General features: G+C 42.2%; 1 protein-coding gene across 12 annotated transcripts in view; it reads left to right on the top strand.

The window, feature by feature from the left end:
• Positions 1-22,814, top strand: part of USH2A (usherin) — a 391,259-nt gene that overhangs the window by 353,757 nt on the left and 14,688 nt on the right. For all 12 annotated transcript variants that reach the window (XR_014954513.1, XM_085577109.1, XM_085577108.1 and 9 more), the window contains 5 exons: positions 4,108-4,335; positions 5,178-6,694; positions 7,630-7,948; positions 21,064-21,273; positions 22,438-22,676. Coding sequence is in view for 11 of the 12 variants with exons in the window: in XM_085577109.1 (XP_085433235.1) it covers positions 4,108-4,335; positions 5,178-6,694; positions 7,630-7,948; positions 21,064-21,273; positions 22,438-22,676 (2,513 nt within the window). In the remaining variant the exon portion in view is untranslated. The remainder of the gene's footprint in view (positions 1-4,107; positions 4,336-5,177; positions 6,695-7,629; positions 7,949-21,063; positions 21,274-22,437; positions 22,677-22,814) is intronic.

The following is a 22,814-nucleotide window of genomic DNA, read 5'->3' as shown; positions in this document are numbered from 1 at the left end:
TTCAGCTATTCAAGATACCTGCCAAGTAGAGATTATGGTACAAAGAGAAGACAGGGAGGGAGAAGAAACCAGAGCCTAACCTTAACGTGACTGGTGATGACTTGCTGAGCTTTGATATTACCCCTGAAGAAGGGACAGATACTCAAACTCCTGTTGGGCAGCTCTGCAGTGGTTCAGAGATCTTCTGATGTGTCTGTTTCAGTTTGAGCTCATTCCTTGAGACCTAGGCAACTGGGTAAGCTAACCTGCCTTGAAAGAAGAGGGGAAGCCTAGAGTGACACCCCTGGAAGTGCTGCTTCATCAGATCGATAGATTCAAAGATGACTAGGTTGTGTAGTTGTATGCAGTTAAAACATTTGTGCAGGGAGTCCACCCGTGCAGAGTATTATTGACAGCTACAGATCAATGCTAATTTTTGATCATTTTCAACCTACAAAGACCTCTTGACCCTGTTGCCACCTTAGGGGCACTTCAAGTAGTCAAAAGCAATCACAGTAGGCAGTGTAAAATCATCAGACCCTTGAAGGCTGCACAGCCTTGCCCGTGCCTGCGAGGAGGACCAAGAGGTAGCGAGGAAGACAGGCACCTTGCGTTATGGATGCTGCTGCCTTTGAATGGCATGAAAGACTATGCTAATTTGTTTCCAGACTTTAAGTGACTTCTGTGTTCATGAATTAAAAAATAAACAAACAAAAAAGGCAATCTGAAGCAAATCTTGATGAATGCATTATTCATGATTCTTGTTCTCTCGTTTTATGTTTGGAAAAATGTGTTAAAACAAGGTTTTATTTTAAATAACTTTTATCCTAATTTACAGTGGAGAAGAGTGGAATTAGTGGAGGAATGTATTTGTTGCTGTTAACAGCTTGTGCTGTCACTGGCAGCATGTGAAGCACTTTACAGAGCAAAACCAAAGGTCCTGCCTGGAGTAGTGGTGGTGCTGCTAGAGCTGTACCAGGGGGAGGAGATCAGGCTGCCAAAAGCAAGGACTGTGCCAAAGGCTGGGCTCTGGGCTACAGGATGTGATCAGGTCACAGTGGCTTGTCAAAACCTCCCTCCTCTGTAAGGTGTCCATTTCTGTAGTGTTTACATGGAAAGAATCAAAGAGCCACAGAGGAGGAATGTGAGATTGTACACATTAAATGTTTGCTGGAATATTTTTAATTTAATGACTGATGGAGTGTGAATGTTTTACAGTTAGGGACAGAGAACGGAGGGCATGGGCTTGAAGTTCATTGGATTTCATGGTCAGCCAGTCTATGAACATCTTAATGTTCACATTAAAATTTTATTTTGTTGGTTTTCTTTTAATGGTGAATGAAATCTAGACTGTTAGCACATGTAAACATGGGAAATATGAGTTTATGGCTTTGCAGAGGAAGACTGGGAGACTATTCCAGACAGTGATTTTGTTCCTGTGCCTGTTTAAGGCTGTCATTGTCCACTGAAGCCCAAGTTACAGTGCTATCAGTACAAGGTATATTTTACAATTTATATTTGACCATTCCAGCAGGACAGTATTTCTAGGCTGAAAATGTCATGGGAGGACATAAAGTGATTCTTAAAATGAATCACCGAGTCTGCCATCCATACTCTTTTCAGCAACAGCCTTTGAGCTGAGCAAATTCACGGCTGGCAATGGCAGCAGTGCAGGGGGAGAAAGTGTGGCTCTGTATTCTGGGAGTACGTCCCCTGAGCTTACTTCAAAACCAAACAAAACAAAAATACATGTAAACCGTTTGCTCTTCAAGAAGTATCTGTAGGAGCCAGGGATAAAAGTCATCCCTGGAAGGAATGGTTTAGCAGTCTCCAGAGAACATGATGAACTGCAGGCAAGGAAATCCCTCCATCCTTGTTTCATTTCAAAGTGCAGTGAGGATTGTAAATAATTAAATCTTGGGGTTTAGCGGAAAAATGGTAGAGGGTGATGAAAAATATTTCATTTTCTGTTTAAAAATATAAATCTAGTGTTTTGTAGCATTGCTGTCACAAAAACCCACCCAATGATGCAGCTCATTAAAAAGCAGAGCCATTGCTTTTTGTCTGATGTTTTTAATAATGTGTTTGTACCTTCAGAGAGCCTCTGTGTAGCAGTTCAGGGGCAATAATTTAATGCTGCATGATCCCTTCCTCCCATCCCCATCCCCAAACCATGGAATGTAAATTTTAAGCTTTTAAAAGTTCTGTTTTGAAAACCTAATAGATAACTGTCCTCGTAAAAACTATTAATACAGACTACATCCAATTGTAAAGCTAATTTTAATCATGTTTGGTGCCAACATAATTTCTGATGCCAGATTTTTATGCTAAGCATGAGCCTCAATTTAAACGTGGTTCTTTAACCTGCAGTTCATAATTTTGCAGTTGGTTGTGTAGGGTTTTTTGGCTATGGCAGTTTAAATGCTTCCACTTTCAAGGATCTAAGCCATAAATGTTTATTAAAAGAATCTATAATGAAATCAGGTTTGTTATTTTTTTAATGGCTGCCTTGAGTATGTTGGATGACTGAACGCACGTTGTTAATCATTAAGTACTCACGTTACAAAAAGTGTTTGATAGTATTGCCATCTAGGGGCTGAATGAAATTCTCCATACTGAAATAAACTGTAATTGAACAGGTGCTGCTATTGACAATATACATATGTTTTTGCTTTATAGCCCACATGCTTTCCATGTTTCTTATGACAAAAGATATCTCTAAATGTCCCACAGCAGCCAGAGCTTTTTTATATATAATCTGTTTGAGGTGATTGCTATTTGCATTTCAGCTTATGCTTTTTTGGCAGTGATGACTGGGAATTCCTAACAAAGAATTATACTTTTTTGCATTATTAATCTTGCTAGTGTTTGCCCTGTTTAACAGAAAAAAGGAATCATTTATCAGAAAAGTATGTTTATAATCTGTACTTGTGGCATCTTCAGATTTAATATTCATAATGGTCATTCAAATGCTGTGCTATATTTATCTAAAAGACTAACTCATTGTTTTGAGGAAATAACTATTTAAATATTTATGATCTAACTTTTAATATTTAAAAAAGAAATTAATATTTCTTTAAAATTTGTTTCTGAGTCTGATAGCTTAACAAATGTTTAAATATTAAGCAATTGGAAATGTTAGCATTTAGCAACCTAATATGACTTACTGACACAGGGATATTGACTTCAGCTCTTTCTGTCACATGAAGGCATTCCTGCACTCCCTTTCTTGTGGTCCCTATAATTCGTGCCAAAGTACAGCTAAAAATGAGATTAAATATATCAGTGATTAGCTGAACTCCTTTTATCTTTGCTGCTCTGATCCAACACATCTGCACAGTCTCCTGCTGGAACGTTACTTCTTTTCTTTGTTGGTTACTGTGCCTTTTGTGACTTTTCAGAATAATTCCATGGCTGTTTTGCCTTCCTGCCTAGATCAGATTTTGTGCTGAGGCTCTCCTTGCCTGAGCAGTGTCAGGTCTGTGTCAGATGCTGTTTGGGGTGAGCTGGGATGCCAGTGGTCCCTCCTGGCCATGGCTGATATCCCTCAGCCTGCATCCCCACCATACCCCTCTGCTGAGCTGTGCTCTGATGTGGCAGCAGGTTAGCCCCAGTCCTTGCAGCCCCGGCTGAGCCTGGTGGGATTCACAAATTGTTTATCCAGATTACCACGGCCTGAGTAGCTAGAATAGGACAGCATGCCTACAAAATGTCACATGTACACACAAGATGAGTAAAATTTCTGTAGAGACAACCATTACTTGTGTGCCACAGGTTTTTGCGAGCTTGAATCCAGTTCCAGGAAGCTTCATCCTCACTGAGCAAGCTCAGACACATGCTGAGTGAGATGTAAGTTGTGTCCTAGCTGAGATTCAGACTGTGGAGGACTCCCAAGGAATTCACTCCAAAGGCTCCATCATAATGACAGATAATTTTTTTAAACCCTAAGAATTTCTTTTTGAGGCTCAGTCATAAAAAAACCACCAAAAAAAATCCTAGTAACCAGATGGGGTATTCTGCAAAGCAGTCAGAAGTGACCCAGAGCTGAGGCCTTATTTTCCAAGTGACATAAACCACAGATGCTGATTACTTTTTTAACTAACTCAAACATCTGTATTCTTGCTTCAGGGAACAAAGCATCAGGCTCATTTATTTGGATTGAAACCTTTCACAACATATCATATTCATGTCGTAGCTGTAAACAACGCCGGGCAGGTTTCAAGCCCCTGGACATCTGTGCGCACTTTGGAAGCTTCACCCAGTGGCCTGAGCAACTTCACTGTGGAAAAGAAAGAAAATGGCAGGGCTCTGCTGCTAAAATGGTCAGAGCCCTCCCAACCCAATGGCATCATTAAGGTAATACTTATCTTGACAGTTCACTTGATTAAAAAACAGAAGGGAAATGCTGAATATCAAATTAAAACCTTTTTTTTTTTTTTTTTGCCAAAAATGACTCAATCTAATGCATAGTTTAAAAAAATATGGAAGTCCTATATAAACCCAAGACACTCTGTGTGTTCTCTGTGCTTGTCATTATATTAAAACGAATAATAATAACATTCTTGTGCTACTCTGTGACTGTAAATTTTCATTTGCACTGAACCAAATTGTTCATTTAATGCATAGAAAGCTGTACATGAAAGCTCATAATCTTACTCATGGTGATATTGGACATGACCAAAATGTGTTTGTAGAAAACCTGAGTTTCATAGAATATTATTCTGAAATTTGAGATGTCTTTAGCTCAATGGTTTCAACTGAGTGTAGACCTTTACCTGCAAGGTTTGCAACTAGATGGTTTTATCTGGAGGGTTTTTGCCCTTAAGTGATATTCTTTAGAGCTAGTCTGTAAGAAGCTTTCTGCTGGCCTGTGAGAGCCTTGTGATGAAACTTGATAACAATCAAATATAATGAAAACTGTCACTAAGTGATTTATTACTGCATTCAAAATGAAAAAAAAATTAATGAAAATTGGATCAAAACATTCCTTTTGTATCCATTATCTGTTTGTGAGCTGATTGTTACTAGCAAGAATAAGTTTCTGAATCATTGGTTAATGGCCCTTACCCTATTGCAAAGATTAAGGGTCTCATCTACTGGTTATTGACAAAAATTGTTTTGTTTTGTTTTCCTTTTTTCCTGGCTTCTGTCCCTCCTTCCTTTCCTGCCTGCCTTTTTTTTCTTCCTTAATTCACCAGACCTACAATGTTTTCAGCGATGACCACCTGGAGTACAGTGGTTTATCTCGCCAGTTCCTCTTCCGGCGGCTCGAGCCATACACCCTGTACACGCTCGTGCTGGAGGCCTGCAATTCAGCAGGCTGCACTCGCTCTCCACCCCAGCCAGTCTGGACAGATGAAGCTCCCCCAGTGTCCCAGATGGCACCTGTAATCCAGGCAGTGAATGCCACCAACGTTCAACTGAGCTGGTTGCAGCCAATTAATCCGAATGGAAAAATAATTCGCTATGAAGTTATTCACAGACACACAGAAGAGACTGTTGCAGGGCACGGAGCAACAACAGAAGATGAGAAAATTATTTTCACAGAATATAACACTGAAAGCAATACATTCACCTACAATGATAAAAGTTTACAGCCATGGACAAGGTATGAATATAAAATACGTACCTGGAATGCAGCAGGCTATGCTGACAGCTCCTGGACAGTGGCAGAGACCAGTCAAACTGCCCCAAAAGGTCTTGCTGCCCCCAGTTTATCTGTGCTGTCAGCCAACCCCCATAAAGTGCTCATATCGTGGACACCCCCAGCACAGCCCAATGGCATTCTCCAGTCATACAGGCTGCTGAAGAATGATGCTCTTTATCCTTTCAGCTTCGACGCTGCTACTCTGAGCTACATAGATGAGGACTTGCTGCCCTACACGGTGTACAGCTATGCAGTGGTTGCCTGTACCATGGGGGGCTGCTCTACCAGTGAGCCAGCTGCAATACGAACCCTGGAAGCAGCTCCTGCCTTGGTGGACCCCCCATCTCTGCAGGCTGTCAGTGCCACTCAGATCAGTGCATCCTGGGCACCTCCCCAGATACAAAATGGAGATATCACCAAGTACATATTGAAACTCGGCAATGAAGAGTATTATCGGGGCAACAGTTTGCAAATGCTGGTCTCTAACTTGAAGCCTTACACGCAGTATGATTTTGCATTGGTCGCCTGTACTGCTGGGGGCTGCACCTCTAGCACATCCCAGTCTGTGATGACCATGGAGGCTCCACCATTAAATATGGAAGCTCCCAGGCTGCTGGTCATGGGCTCAGAGTCAATTGAAATCACATGGAAACTCCCAGATAAGCCCAATGGCAAAATCACGAGCTATGACCTAAGGAGGGATGGTGTGCTTGTTTACTCTGGTCTGGAAACTCGGTATCTTGATTTCACCCTAATGCCAGGCATGGAGTACAGCTACACTGTCACAGCAAATAACAGCCAGGGCAGCGTCACCAGTCCCTCAGCTCAGATAAGAACCAACCCCTCTGCTCCATCTGGGATGTTGCCTCCTAGGTTACAGGCATGGTCTTCCAGTGAGATTTTGGTGGCCTGGGATCCACCTATCAAAGTAAATGGAGACATTAGAAACTACACAATCTCGCTCCACAAGCCTGGTGAAACGGGAAAGAAGACTTTTGACTTTGATGCATCTCATGTTTCCTTTCTGAGACGGTCATACATAGTGGCACAGCTGCAGCCCTACAGCAGGTAATTCTAGAAGAACCCATTTGTTGAATAAATATTGTGGGGTGGTGCAGTGGCCTGGCAGAGAGCTCAGCTATCTTGCTTAAACACATAGTCAGACCCATGGGGTTGTTTGCTAAAAAGCAAAATAATAAAATAAGGATATTTTTTTCTTTTAAATTTATAGTAGCACCAGCTTTCTATCATCTTGATGAAGTGCATAGTGCTGACTTAGCAGTCTTTTACTGGTGCATCAGTCACATGGTGTCTGCTATGGAGAATAAATAGGGCTTTAGTTGACAAAATTCAGGGTGGGGAGACCAAACTCACAGTAGCTGGCCCATTCACAGGGTAGCTGCAATGAAATTAATGGAACATGTTTGAATCCTCAAGCTGGAAACATGTGATTTATGATTAAGTGAAAGCTAAAACTTGAGTGTACCAAACTCTGCTACAGAAATGCACTTGATACTGAAGTAATATCTTCCCCACTAATTCTTGATTATTTACCTGACCTTTCCTTATATATTTGTGTAGGCATAATTTGTGTGTGTTACTTGGTTGGTAAGTTTGTCTACTATTTACATATAACTAATCTAAATCCAAAGAGAGTAATAGAGGAACTCTATAGTTCTCAAATGACATCCAAATCATCTCTTACAGTGAATCATCATTTTGATTTATATCATCAAAATCAAAATTATTTTGATCACTTGGCTCCTGCAGATGTTAAGTGCTCTGAACAAAACCAAACCACACCCAAATAAAAATCCAGAAAACAGTGTTCTTCCTCTTTGCTACACAAGGCGCAGCACACAATCCCTGTGTTCATGCAAACTGCGTGCCTATTAAAAATTCCGAAGACCGGGAGAAATTAAGAAATCCACCCGCTCTCACGTACGGTTTGTACTTGTATCTGCAGCACTTTAATCACCTCGCTCCCGCTTTGTGTTCCCAAGGTACGAAGTCCAGCTCCAGGCCTGCACAGAGCTGGGCTGCGCCTCCAGTGAGTGGGCACCGGCGCGGACGCTGGAGGCACCGCCGGCAGCGCAGCCGGCCCCTCTCATTGAAATACAAACAGCCGGCGGCTTCCAGTCCACTGCTTCCATCCTGTGGGCCGGCCCGAAGCAGCCAAACGGGAAGATTTTATACTATGAACTTTACAGGAGGAGAGCAGCTCAAGCCCACATAAATTTAGACCTCTCGCTCGTTTACAATGGTTCTTCAACCTCCTTCAAAGACGACAAGTTGCTGCCTTACACAGAGTACGAATATCAGGTGGGAATTGAAGCTATTTAGCAGCTCTGGTTATGATTTCAGTACACTTTGAGAACCTTACTTTACACTTACAATGAACATACACATCTCAATTCTAATGTTAATAGCATTGTGAAACCCGAATTATTATTGTGAATGTATTTTAAAGACTTGAGAAGCTGAAAATAATTCCATACAAGCAATATATTCATTCAGCATTTGTTTAGCTTAGTAGTAGATGCCTGTGTATCTTATATGTTAAATGTCTGTGTACCCTCCAGAGTGTCTGCAAGGCTCAGTTATTGTAAATTCTAGTTTTGAAAAGGTAGCTTTTTTCCCATTATTTTTTCTTTCTTTTTCCATCATCCCCCAATCTTTTCTGAATTAATTTTTAATTTAGATCTTAGGTTAATTTTAGATCTCAGAGCAGTTTACATCCAGGGGGACTGTTTTCTCTTTAAATTAGTCATTAGACTGACAAGCACATTTTTTTGGTGGTTCAAAAGTGAATTTGCTGTTGATGGTTGGTGTTCACATTTTGTTTAATATATACCTGAAACAGTGCAATCCACCTCTTGAGCAAGGCGGAGCAATCTTTCTTTCACAGGCTCATTGGCTTTATAGGATCACAAGATAATTCAGGTTGGAAGGGCTCTCAAGAGGCCATCCAGCCCAACTTTCTGCCCAAAGCAGGGTCAGTAAAGAGGTCAGATGAGGTTTTGCAGGGCTTCATTCAGGACTTTATCTTGAAAACCTTTGGGGAGAAGAATGTAACCTTACAATCAACTCCACTACCTGACTGTCCTCATTGCAAAAAAGTTTTTTTGTTATGTTCAGTCTGAACCTTTTTTGCTTGAACTTACACCTGTTTTATCTTGTCCCCTCCCAACATATACCATAGTAAAGAAACAGGCTTCCCCCCATCATTAGCCTGCTGGGTAACTGCAATCAAGTCCCTCCAAAGCCATCTCTTCCCCAAGCTGAGCAATCCCAAGTCCCACAGGTTCTCTTTATAGGCACTTTTCCAAACCCCTGATTACCGTGATGGACTTCCACTAAGCTCATTCCAATTTATCAATATCTTTCTGTTATTTGGGGCCAAAACAAAATACACACTAAATAAAGGCAGGTAATCACTTCCTTTAATTGTCTGGCTGTGCTCTTGTGGAACAGCTCAGGATGCTGGCCATCTTTGCTGCCTGGCTCGTGTTCAGCTTTCTACCTTTAGGTTCTTTCAAGCAGAGGTGCTCCCTAGTTGGTCAGTAATGCTGACCATGTGAAACTGCAAGAAGTTATTCCTCCCCAGGAGCAGGACTTTGCATCTCTCTTGCTGAAATTCCCATTCTCTAGGGCCTTCTGACTAGCAGATCTGTCCTTCAGCATCAACTGATCCCTCTACTTTGGTGTCATCTGCAAATTTAATGAAAGCACACTGTATAGGTCAGGTTCTTTGGTAACTCTGCTCCACTGCTATTGCTTTCTCCTTTTAAGTAGCCAGAAACCATGAAGAATTAAACCTAAACATTTGTTTTATTGCATTAGTCTCTCCAGCTGCTGCATACACAAGTGTAGTAAACTCATCAAGTCATGCAGTTTGGAAGGGACATCCAGAAGGCATCCAGCCTAACTCCCTGCTTGAGGCAGGTCCAGATAGACCAGGCTCTCAGCGCTGTGTCCAGCTGAGTTTTGGATCAAGTTCTCCATCCTTGCAGATGCAAGGATGGAGATTGTATAGCCTGTATCAGCAGAACTATTGTTAGACCAGATTTCCTTGCTGCTTTAGGCAGGATCTGTGGGGAATGTGAATTCAAGTGCAGATGGGTCTGAGTAGACAGCAAGCATTGCTGTCTATCCAAACCATACTTGTAAGGAAGCTTTCTTAGATGAAGAAAAACTCTCCAAGCTGGACATTGTAGATATTGGCTGTGGGATGTTCTCAGCTGGGCTAACTTTTAATTATCTCAGTCAGAAGCTGTTCCTTGGGAAGTGGGTACCATAGAGACTTTTTTCAGCCAACATCTTTAATGACTTATCAGTAAAAGATTAAAAAAGAAAAAAAAAACCTTTTGATTGGATTCCTGTGCTTTATTGTGCTATATTCAAGACTTGCTTTTTATCTTGAGTCTGCTTCATAACCAGGCTGAGATTTTGATTGGAACTCTAAGTAATTTTTGGGATTTTTTTCACCAGTGGCCATTTATTTCACCATGAGAAGTTTTTCAATGCATGTATTTACCTTCTGCTTAAGTCACTTGCAGCAGTCCTCTGGGATGTATTCTGAGTTTCTCCATTGTTGACAATTTATATCTTGCCTGTGAGACAAGTTATTCATAAGTATAGGGCTTGGCTTTTGCTATTATGCTGATGAAACCCAGATTTATATTTCACTTAAACTGGATATTGATTCTCCTGTCTCTGTATTTGGGGCTTGTTTGCTGGACATAAAACTTTAAATGCAACTGAATTTCCTCCAGCAGAATGCAGATAAAATCAAAATGCTGTGATGGGACTCTCTCCAGCTTTTTTGGAGATATTGAGATTCAGTTCAATGCTCTAATAGCTTCTTTGGACCTGAAATCAGGTCTTTTGAATCTGAGCTTCTTGGGAGTTTTTTCATTGGGTTTTGTTGGTTTTTAATTTGTTTGTTTTCCTGGAAACTTCAGCTGAATATCAGGTTTTATAAAACCAGGTGCAAAAGTTGCACTTCCAGAGCAATGATGTGAGTTTAGAAGCTCATGCTGACAAAAGTGATTATACCCCCAAAATGCTCAGGTCACTGTTCTTAAAGGAAGCACATTTATACTTGAAAGGGCCAGTTCTGCATGAGCATATTAGCACCTGCTAGTTTGCAGTGGGTTTTCAAGTGGCATACAGTGCCTATTTCCATACTACAAAACACTTAGATCTTTGAAACTCCCTGTGTTGGTCTAGTTGTACATTGAGATACTTGCATTTTCTAGAGCATCTTTTAGGTATTTGTTGGAATTCTGTCTTGTATCTCCAACTCTATTAACCATATACTATTGCATGATCTGAAAATCCCCCTTGTTTAAACAAGCATCACTCATGAGGCCAAAGGAGTTTGCAAGTGCAATCCTTTGTTTCCTGGAATATTTTTGAAACAGAGTGTGTAGGCCCTCCTTGGGAATCATTGGAAGTGGTGTGCAATGTTACCATATAGCAGCCTATAGAGCCAAACCTGTTTTTCTCAGCTAAGGGAAGGCCCTTCTGAGCAGAGACTTGTGGCACTTAGTGCAAAGCAGAGCAGTCACAGTATGGTGTGATTTCCATGCAAATGCAGTATCACTCCTCCACAATTACACTTAATTGTGTTCTTAAAACTGCTTCTTTAGATTAATGGCTTAATGTCTTCCTGGTTTAGGACGCATCCTTATTTCTATTTGGCAGGCACAGAGCATGTAAAAGACAGAAAATTACAATTGTCCCTCTTCAGAAAGGTTTATGGCTCCCTGCAGAGGTTTATTCTCCAAGAGGACTATTCAATGCACCAAGACAGGGTCTGCAGTGCTGGGGCTGTGTGCCTCTGACCACTGTAAGAGGCACAGCATCCCTCCTGTGTGTGGAGAATCCTTCTCACCCTCTTGTTACTGCAGCCAACTGATGGGTCTAGGAAATACCCCAGGATACACCAGGGTAAATATGTATTGGGTCCTCTCAAAGAGAAAACAAATAATATTCTGACTTTGGAGAGATTAAAAAAAAAAAAAAAAAGTGGGTACAAAGTCATGAAGACTAAGAAAGGACCACCTACATGGGGAGTAGAATATGTTGGCCTTCTTGGTCACTTTCCAATGCCAGGAAGGACACTTGGTTTACCAGCCTTCTGTCACATTGTTGGCTGAGCTCCAGCTTGTGCTGATTAGTTACCGGCAAACAGGTCAGTGACTTCTGCAGTTTAAAATGAGGTAAAACCAGTTTTCTAGTTGACCAGTGATGAAACAGTGACCTGTTTGCAATATCCCTCATATCTGGATCTTCTTCATTCTTTTAATTCCCAATTTCTTCCCATCTCTCTGACAGAAAGATCCACTGCAAAGCAGTGACATTTTAAAAAAAAAAAGTAGTTCTTTCTCCCATTCCCTTCTTGCTATTTTGGTTGTTTTTTCATATGAGGTTTCTGCTTCCAATTAAGCAGAATTTCTCATACTACATCTGCATTAGACTACCACACTTGACCTCAGCTTCTGGAAAGTAAAGCAGACATAACTATGTTGTTTCACTGATGCAATGATGATACCTACCCTATATATCCTTTTGCAGAATGAGATATTTCCTTTCTCCTAGTAGAAGCAAAAAGGGCAATTTGAAACCACATGATTTTGCTCATTAAGCCTCACCTCAGGCAGTGTGTTTCTCTTGTCAATACAATCTTAAATTCAAGTGTGTTGATGCAAAAAAACCTTGATTTTTTTTTTCATTAAATTAAATATGAATATGTCATGGTTTGACACTGGCATAATGCTAGTGCCCCTATGAAAATGTAACTTATTAATTGAATGCTGTGAAACGTGATTGAGAACAGAGTAAAGCAGGGTTAAGCTTAATAATAAAAGGAAAAAAACTTCATTAAGCTACTACTACTACTGTAAAAAAAAAAAAAAAGAAGAAAGGAAAAAATATAGACAAAATTGAAAATGAAAACTTTTAAAAACATTCTTCTTCCTACTACTTAGCTCTAACAAACCACAGTGAGACACATTTGGACTTTTAATTAAGTTTTTATTTTTTTACATAATTAATACTGAGTCTATAAGGGGAGAGAGGAGTTTCCTTTGTATTGTAGACTTCTAGGAAACATAGCTGCTACTTCTTGTGTTTCTATGTTATACATGGCACTGCCCAGACACACCAGCTAGTGTGACACTCTCCTCTCTATGTTACAGTGCTCTAACTACTGTGCATGGACAGAGACTGTTTATAGGGCTTTTTTTAAGGATGCTTTGTCAAGGATTAACAGGAATAACAGTCCCTCTTATTTTGGTACTACAGTCCCTCCCATTTTCCCTTGGGGCTGAGGGTTTAAGAACAGAGATTGTTTTCTCTTTTTTTCTGAAGATGGAGGGTATTATCACACTCTTTTTAAATTTTTCTATTTAGTTTTGAACTGGTAGTTGCTGGAGGAGTCTTTTGGCTTACTATTGCATCTCTTTAAAATGCAGTCTCTCTTGGAGGAAGGATTGGTTTAGTCTATGGCTAAAAAGAAGAGTCTAGCCAAAAGTCACTCTATTATCTCCCCTAACTTTCTTTCCCTGACATCTGAGGTCCTGGGCTGTCTCTCTTTCCTTCAAATTGAGGAGGAGTAATATTTCACAAAGCCTTCATTTCCCAGGAAAGGGTTAAAATTCCCGGACTCCCCGGAGGGTTGAAATTTTGGCCTAGGATTTTGTTTCTCATCTCCCACACTGGGCATCTTCTCCCCCTTCTTCCTTTTCTTTTGATGGCAAACTCCCGGGAGTCTGCAGGCTCTTTATCTCTTTCCCTCTAGGTTGGGGGGTGGAACAAAGACATCTCAGACGTTCTCCACCCTTCTGTCCACAGGAGTTGGTCCAGCTCGGTTCCTGATCCTTCACCTCCTGGATTACCTCCCCAGGCCACATGGGTCTCTTCCCCCACCCAGCCCGGGCTGGGCAGGGGAGGTCTGCACTCTCCAATGACTGGAACTAAAGAGAGCAAGTTTTTCTGGGAATTTTGCTTTTAACCCCTCTGTGTTCTCAGAAGTGTGTCTATTTTCAATTGGTCAACCTAAGTGTTAGTATTTAAACCTGACCCTTAACTGGATTGACTTTTTCTTTTTGAGAAAATTCTTTTCCTGTGTCAGACCATGACAGAGTATTAGAATTGGATTTGTTGGTCCACATTTACCACTGAGAGACTTACAGTGCCACTCTTGCAAGACCCTTCTCAGTAAATTGTGATTCCAACATATTCAAAATCATGGCAAGCTATCCTTTAAAAAGACATTAGTGTGAGTACCAGGGGAAAATATACTCCAGGGCTGTAGATGATTCCTTGATAAGATTTCCTTGATTGTATCTTTTTATTTATGAGGCATAATTTATGACTGCTGAAAAGCAAACTAAAATGAGTGATGACTAACTGCAGCCAAAGTAATAAATCAGAAGCAAAGAAAGAAGTGGTGATTTTGATCGAATCTATTGAATTAGCTGTTGCCCTTAGCCATTACAGGTATTGGAAAGACCTTTTAATATCTGCTTATCTCTCTCATGGGAACCTGGTAACTATCTCGTTATATACCCATAGGAAACAAATTATTTAATTTTCTATCTTTCAGAGTTAAACCTTTTTACATCTCTCATTAATTACTGGCATTATCCTATGTTATATGGAATGAGCTTCCTTTAAAATTTGGTAATTTTGTTTAAGTCCCAAAGTTTTTGCCTATTGTCTTTCCCTTTTCCAGAATGGGTTTAGTAGTTTTATTATTAGCATTTGAACAGTGGAGATGAATAGCAATGTTAAGAGGCTCTAATTAACACAGTACTAGAAGTGTGGACCTGAAATCTATCCCCGTTGTATGTTTATGACCTCCATAAGGAGAGTAATAATGTTGAAGAGGGAAAAGTATGGGGCAGTCTGAGAAGGGGCAATCAGGAAGCACACATTTGATTACTACCTTCTCATACTCCTGCTCATGAAGGGATGTGATACTTTCTTTCCCTTGCCTTTGCTCTGTCCACCATAAACTGCGCCCACTTTTTAAACTTTCAGCTTTGATAATACCTGCCTGATACTGGAGTGCCCAGATGTGAATACATTATTCTAATGCTGAGTGCTAGATTTTGGTAGATAAGCTTTTGCTCTGAGCTCTGCTGACATCACATAAGAAGCTCCAAATTAGCCAGCTAGTACAACAACCAATTCATAAAAACTTGTGAAGGATGCTGCAATTAATGGTGAGAGGGAGGTTCATTGGTTTTCTTTAATTTCAACCAGCCAAGATTGTGGTCTCTTCAATTGTCTTGAAGGTTGCTGTTTGAACATAACCAAAAAATTGAGGGCTGTGTTTCTGACTTTGCTGATGTCAGATCTTATATGACCCTAAAATATCTTATTATATTTGAAAGTAATTACACTGTGAAAACTCTGCATTTATGTAAGTGTAGGGTTAGAAATTGAGCAAATCTATGTCAAGAAATCCAAAGCAAGGTCTCAAAGTAGTGCTGGGTCTTCGAGGTCTCCATGAAAAGGCTTTAGAAAGAGAGGAACAGTACAAACTGCTCTGCTACCATTTGTCTCCCATGGCATGTGCCAAGTGGTGCCAGCATTGAATCCTTTTTGGAATGACCAGCAGCCACAGGTGTGTAGAGTCTTTGTGTACCATAAGAGTAGAGATCCAAGTTGTACATGCCTTTTACACACAGAAGTAGAGTTACATGCATGTGTCAAAGGGCTGGGTTGGTCTGACCTTGTGCTTCACCAGAACCTACAGCGATCCGTAACTCCCCACAGCTCTGAGCAGTACTCAAAGCAAGGGGAAGTAGTGATTTACTAATGAGACTTTTTCTAAGCAAAAGGCTGTTTTCTGAGTGTCTGAAGGAGCTTGGTGCAAGCTGCTGACACATTCATAGCTGAGATCTTGTCCCTCACAGAGATACCTGTGATGGACTGCAGACTAAGCACAGTGCAAAGTGGCACAAGGCACAGTGTTGAACATGGAGGGAGCCAGAATCCACTGCTGGTTGGTAATTAGCTCTTTGGCTTGGTCTTCTGCAAGCAGGAAGGATGAGAAGCATCTGGCTTCTGTGCTGTGCAAAGTATCCTAGCTCTTCCTGACCTGGGAAGTCAGGAGTAGCTCAGGACTGCTGCCTTCATTGCAGCAAGCTGCCCCCAGCACCCTTCTGCCTGGTGAGATCTCTGCAGTAAGGACAGTTTCACATTCTCCACAGGCTGTTCACTGCCTGAGGGTCCCCTTTGCACGAGTTGGAGTTCAAAACAAATCTTCCTTGGTACAGATTTGGGGTTTCAAGGGTGTTGCAGCAGATGAATCTGTGTGGTTCAGGGATAGAAGTCATCTCATGGGCTTCTTCCACTGTCAGCATCTACAATAACATGATTATTCAGTATCTATGGCTAAGGTGATTTTGGTGCCCTTGTTTCTGCCCTTATGGCAGAAGTTGTTAGCTAAGCCTAACAAGCCTGAACAAGCTCACTGTGGTAAAGTGACTCTTCTCAGAATGTCCTGTCCTGCTTCTCATAAGTTTTGCCCCTTCTTGCTATGCCAATGAACCTTGAGGTTGTCCTGTGATCATTTTGAGTGACTGATCACAGGTTTCTTCCAGGAACAGGGATCTGTGAAGGCTCAATTTATGATGGAAAAAAAAGCTTAGTTACCTGTAACTGGAATTCTTCAGTTCTCTGAATAGACACTCTCCAGAGAGTTTTCTCCCCTCTCTTCTCTCTCTGCCTCCACTTCAAAGTGCAGTCTGAACCAGGGGTCAGCAGATTGATAAAACATTAATTAGTAACCCTTGGTAGACTGATTTCAGAGCCCTCTCCTGGTTCTTTTGGGACACTGCAGCCATTAACAACACCACATCTTTTGGCAGGGTGCTGAGCCATGCACCATGATGTCAGACTTAATGCTTTTTGAGGCAGAATATTCAGAAAGTCAAAATATAACAAACTTTTCTTGGCTTTCTGCTCTTTGTGTTTTTTCATTAATACATCCCTAAGATGTGATTGCTTCTTGTTTGCTCCATGTTCCCATGAGGTCTTTCACAATTGTAAGAAGGTAATACTGCTGCCTATTAGGGTCTTTATATTTCTATATTAATGAGATTAAATATTTTTGGTGCTGATTATACTAATTTATAAAGATTGTTTGTGACCCCAAAAAGCTTTTTTCAAAAGCCTAAATAATGAAATTTCAGTTTAACCAGGCTAGCCAGGCAACAGCTTTTATCCACGACTGTTTAGTGGTCACTTTTTCAAAACCATGACCTCTGATTTTAAAGACACTGATCATTGTGGTTTCTGTTGCCATGCTGCCACATTTTTTCCTGCAAAAAATGTGGCTAAACAGCAGCATTTCCATCTGCAGGCAGTTCTGTGGATTTACTGCCCTGGGTTTCCAAACACTGACCAGGATTTACTTGGAGAGCGTCTCACAGGGAAATATTTTTAGAACCATCCATCCTTTTACAGATGGTTGAGCAGAAGCAATGGGAGTTAAGGGACTCCAGCTTAGGTCAGTGTAAATCTGGAATTCAGATCCTTAGAAGGCCTGTTTAGCTGTCACAGCTGTCTCAGAAGCTGGCGTTACAGACTCACAGACACCGAGGGGGTTTCTGCTGGACACATGTCCTGGCAGGGCTGAGTAGCTGGTGTCTGTCTAGAAGGCACGCTCAGACCATGTCTGTCTGTCAGGCCCATACAAACATGGCCATGACCTTGGCCTTTTTTTCCAGAGAGTCAGGCATGTGGCAGCGTGATGTGGACATCAACTCCTCCTCTATAGGGAAGCATCCCAAGAACAGAGATGGATCATCCAACTGGGCAGTCCCACTCCAGAGAGGCAGCAGGACAACTGCCTCTGGTGGAGCATGTGATTGAACCTCAATTACCTGACTCATGAAGGAGTCCTTGAAGCACTTAGCTGTAGTATAGAAGGGGATGAGCACAGTCACAGAATCACAAATCTCCTGAGCTGGAAGGGACCCACAAGGGCCATTGAGTCCAACTCCTGTCCCTGCACAGAACACCCCAAGAGTCACACCATGGGCCTGAGAGCATTGTCCAAATGCTCCCTGAACTCTGTCTGGCTTAGTATTGTGACCACTTTCCTGGAGAGCTTGTTCCAGTGCCCAGCCACCCTCTGGGTGAAGAACCTTTTCCTGATATTTGACCTAAAGCTCCCCTGATACCACTTTGTTCCCTTGGGTCATGTCACTGGTCACCAGAAAGGAGAGATTGATACCTGCCCCTTCACTACCCATCATGAGGAAGCTGCAGGCCACAGTTAGGTGTCCCCTCAGTCTCTTCCAGGCTGCACTGGATTGGGATTGTTCTTACAAGATTATTATTGAAACCCCAGGCCACACTAATTAGCCGAGACCTGGCAATGGGGTGACAATAAACACCTGTGTGTGAGGACAGCGCCATCAGCTCAGGAAGGGTGCTCAAGTACAAGAGGCCTTGTCACATTTTTCTCATCTAAGGAAGGAGATGAAAGTGCATCAGGAGCCACGTAAGGAGTATCTGCATGTCACTGTCACCCGCCTGCTCACACAAGCAGGACATTCCTTCCTCATTGGGCTTCCAGCCCAGAACTCTGGTGTCTGATACAAACCAGTGCAATGGGAAGAGGGAAGGCACCAGTGCTTTTCCAACAGCATTGCTGTTGCTTTTCTGGTTTCAGCCTATTCCCAGGCTCAAAGGAACCAGAGACTCATATGTGAGTGCATCATGTTCCCATTGTTCTGTGCACAGTTTTTAGGGCAGGATGTGTCTTCATCTGTATTTAAGCAATTCAAAGCTGCTGGCATCCAGTAATGAAGTTCTGAATGCAGCTGTGGAAGCAGAAGTCAGCACTGGGACAAGAGATGGCCTCCCCACTGTCATTATCCTGCTTTCTCTTTTTTTTTTCCCGGGGGTGACTGGACTGCTCTGACAGTAGAAACATTCAGGAACTCCAAGCCTTCTGTTTTGCTCTTTAACTTCCTCCAAAATGCACATCAGTTCTGCACAAAATATAAGACCAAATGAGATAATGGGGAACAGTGTGTCCCAAGGTCAGAGGGACTCATCTCTGCTATAAATCTCCCAGTTCTGTGGCACAAGAAGATCATACACTGCTTAGGATGGGGAAGAAATCCTCACTCTGTTCTGTGACTGTGGCCTTTTCTGGCTCCTGGCCATTTCCTAGTAATAGGAGCAGGCTCCTTGGGGAAGTGGTCACAGCACCAAGTCTGAAAGAGTTCAAGAAGCGTTTGGACAACATTCTTGGGAATGGTCCTGTGCAGGGCCAGGAGCCGGACTCAGTGATTCTTGTGGGTCCCTTCCAGCTCAGCTTATTCTGTTATTCTGTGAATTAAGACTTCTTCCTGAAATATGAGGTGTAGGCACAGGTGAGGGATTGATGAAGGGAGGAGTCTCCATCCAACCCTTGGTGAAGTGTTTGCTTCCTATATGAGTTGCATCCCGCTCTCTTTCAAAATTCCTTGGCAATCCCATTCTGAAGCTGAATTCCTGTGCTACACAGGAAGGTTCTCTCCTAACTCATCACCTTCACTTTAGCTGTGGGCAGCTTGCTCAGCAGGACAGGCCTGACACTGTTACGCTTCTTGCTCATTAAGGCCACAGCCTGGATATAACTGGAGCATTTGAGCTCAGGTAAGCACTGAGCCAGTGCCAGTGCCACGCTCAGAGCTGCTCTTTCCATATGTGTTTTATTCTTTCCACAAAGAAATATGACCCTTGAAATGAATGACTGTGGGTAAATCTTTGTAACAGCTGGAACTGAGCTGAGATACAGGGTTTGACCTACTGCAGTAAAGAGAAGAGAGTTTGACTTTATGAATAGTTCACAACAGAGATGTATTACTGATTCCACTGAAATGAAAGTGCTTTGGCTGAGCTTTTTATTGCAGGGCATCATCGGTACTTAGGATGGTTCTGTATGTAACTGATGGAATCAGGCAGGATCTTTGGGGTTGTAATTGGCAGAACCACAGCCTTCAAAGGCACTTCAGTTGTTTTTATCCATTTTCCTTCCCCAGGCTCCTTGTAAAGTGTCCTGTGTTCGTGGAAATTATTATCGCAAGCTGGAAGGATTCAGGGTCAATTTTGAAGACCTCTTAGTTCTAAACCTCCTGTTTTTTCTCAATATATAGTCCCACCATTCCCTTCCCCAGGACCAGTGCCCAAAGTACATCGCATAAGAATGTGTTTTACTGTAGTTAGAACTGCTTGGCATGAAAGCTTACTAAGGAATACTTATACTAAAAATCGCTCAGACAGTCCTCTTGTATTGCCATTTAGATCTATCATTCTGATTGATCACTATGTGGTTGGCTAATATTGAGTCTAATTTAACCCTATATGCTCATGCATCCATCTATTCTGTCTATTGTACCTGACATTCTACAAATTACTTACTCATGCAAATGATGACCTAAGGCAACCTTTTATGATATTCGTGTTTAATTATACAAATTCTTTTTGATAAATAAGATTATACATCCTTCCATATGTTTATTCAGTCCTTGATGAAAGCAAAATTTAATTTTCATGCAGATTTGTTGGAGAGTGTGTTTAATAAGTGCTGAGTTTTATGTAGTCTGCAGATCACTCTGGTTTTGGGTAGCTGACAAAATCAGTAGGCATAGTTCATAGAGACATGTGGGTTTTAATCAGGCCTAATTCAAGCTGCTAATTTTTGAAATCTTGGAACTGAAGTCATTGCCTTTGTGCTCATGCAATAAAGCAAATGCTGCTGTGAAAATAAATGAGAGATGCTGAATTAACTATACACTTCATTGGGCTTTATTTATATTACAAGTTACTGAAAATATTTCCAAAAAACTGATACATTAATATTTTTAGGAGAGGGATGTTCCTGTAAAGCTCACTGGTTCTAAAGAGTAACTTGAGTTTGGCTTGTGTGATTCAGTCAAGGTGAATGCAACTTTTAAGTGCCTGAATTCTTTGGGGCTGCCTGCATGCATGAAGAAAATGTGCAGAAGGGAAAAATTGTCAGGACCAGATACGAGTATTTTTGTTCAGATAGCTTTGAAAACATTGTTCTTGTTGATTGCAGCTCCTTCATGAGTCCTCTTGGCATGGTGTGACATAGACAATGGTAGGAATTCAGAGAGTGGGGATCAGGTATGAAGATGACACAGGAGCACACAGTGCCTGAGACATGGCTTTTGCTTCTTTTCCCTAAGTGTGGCAGTGGGAAATATTTCACTCTTCTGTTAAAAAATTACTGGGTCAACACAGATGCTGACTGGCCATCAAGGGACATTTTCTAGGAGCACCATTGCACCATGTTTCACCCAGTGCCAGTAGAGCTGCAGTAGCCCCTATGGCTAAAAGCAGATGTTTTGTAGGCTTGAGTTCTTTGCTGACAGCTTCTTTGTTTTGTGTGGAAGGTGTGGTCAGTAAACTCGGTGGGCCGGACGCCAAGCAGCTGGTCCCGCTGCCGGACAGGCCCTGCCCCTCCCGAGGGCCTGGGAGCTCCCCTCCTCAACACGGTGGCATCCACAGTGGCCGTGGTGAGCATCAGCCCCCCTCTTAAGCCTAACGGGGTGGTCAGTATCTACAGGCTGTTTTCTAATGGCACCAGAGGGACTGATGTGGTGGTGAGTATTGTCAACATTTTTTCTGTACTTCCACTTGTATTTTCTAGCTTTAACGATTTTGTTATTACAAGCTGCTGCTGTTGGTTACAGACTACCTTCCTCTCCTGGCCTCCCATAGTTAGCTGCTCTGCAATGCACTGTCCTGTCCGTGAGCTTAAGCTGTCTACTGATTTCACAATACCCATTTATTCCTTCCAGTGCACTTGGCTGTGTCTGTGTCTGATTCAGCCAGCTCATCCCATTGGTGCCTGCATGGCCTTCCATTTCCATTCCCTCACACCTGCCATGCTGCTGGCTCGGCTCTGGCTCTGGCTCTGGCATCAAGAAGTACCAAGTGCTTCCCTTTGCTTGCTTGACTCTCTTCTTCTTATTTTTTGCTGAACTCTGCTGAATCACATGCTGCCAAATGAGAGCAGATGTTGCCCCTTGTTGGTGTTTTCTACATATTTTTATTTCTTTGGCTTCAAAAAAGCTATACCAACAAATGACTACAGCAAAAAGGTGAAGAGGCAGTTCCTGTGAGCAGTTTCAGAGCAGGGCACTGTTTCTTTTGCCAGAACTGCCAGGTCTCCCTTGCTGAGCTAAGGAAAGTTTTCTAACAGGCTTATCCAGCACAATGTCTGTTTGAATGCAGAGCAGCATCATGTTGGCTCTTGACTCAGATGTTCCTACCAGAGAGCATATTCTCCTGTCTGGGAGTGACCTGACCCACCAGACACTTTGGTGTCATGCTGCCCAGCACTGTTTCCTGAATCCACATTGAGGAAACTTGTGAGATATGCATGATTATTTGCTAACACATTTATCATGGAACTATTTTCCACATTATTTTCTGCTTCAGTACCACTTATCCCAGAGTTTTCCTTTAATGGCTTTCAGCTTCTCTGTTGCTGAGAATGACATTTGCAGTTGACATATGGTGGTCACAGCTCAACTGATGTCCTGAGGCCACTGATGGTGTGGTCTTTTCCTTTGAGGAGTGTCCTTTAACTTCATAATGGGAGAAAAACACAGAGTTCCCATTACACAACAACTGCATTACTGTCAGACTTAAAGGACATGTAGAATCTTCTGCCTGTCTTCTTCTGGTGTTAATTCACCTCCATAACTCTTATTTAGTACTTGTGCTTGAAGCTGTGACAAGTTCCCTCTTAATTTTTACAGCTGTCAGAAGGGACTGCCACCCAGCAGACAATACATGGGCTAAAACCTTTCACCACGTACTCCATTGGTGTGGAGGCCTGCACCTGTTTCAATTGTTGCAGCAAAGGACCCATGGCTGAGTTCACCACACAGCCAGCTCCACCCTCAGAGCAGCCTCCGCCACAGATCCGCACCGTGACCTCCAGGAATGCTTCTTTCCAGTGGAGTGCCCCTCAGTCACCCAATGGCATTGTCACCAGGTAGGAGCTGCCACCCAGCTGGACCTGCACACCTTGCCTGGAGGTAGTGCCAGAATAATGTGAGCTGGAATTCCGTGGGTGAGGGAACTGAACAGTTGTGGCAGTCATCCTCCTTCCTTGGCATGTTGGTGGTGACAT

This window comes from Lonchura striata, chromosome 3, assembly GCF_050655825.1.
Source record: "Lonchura striata isolate lonStrDom1 chromosome 3, ASM5065582v1, whole genome shotgun sequence".
Lineage (NCBI taxonomy): Eukaryota > Metazoa > Chordata > Aves > Passeriformes > Estrildidae > Lonchura > Lonchura striata.
The sequence above is the reverse complement of the archived record's forward strand: the minus strand, read 5'-3'. Positions and strand labels throughout refer to the sequence as shown.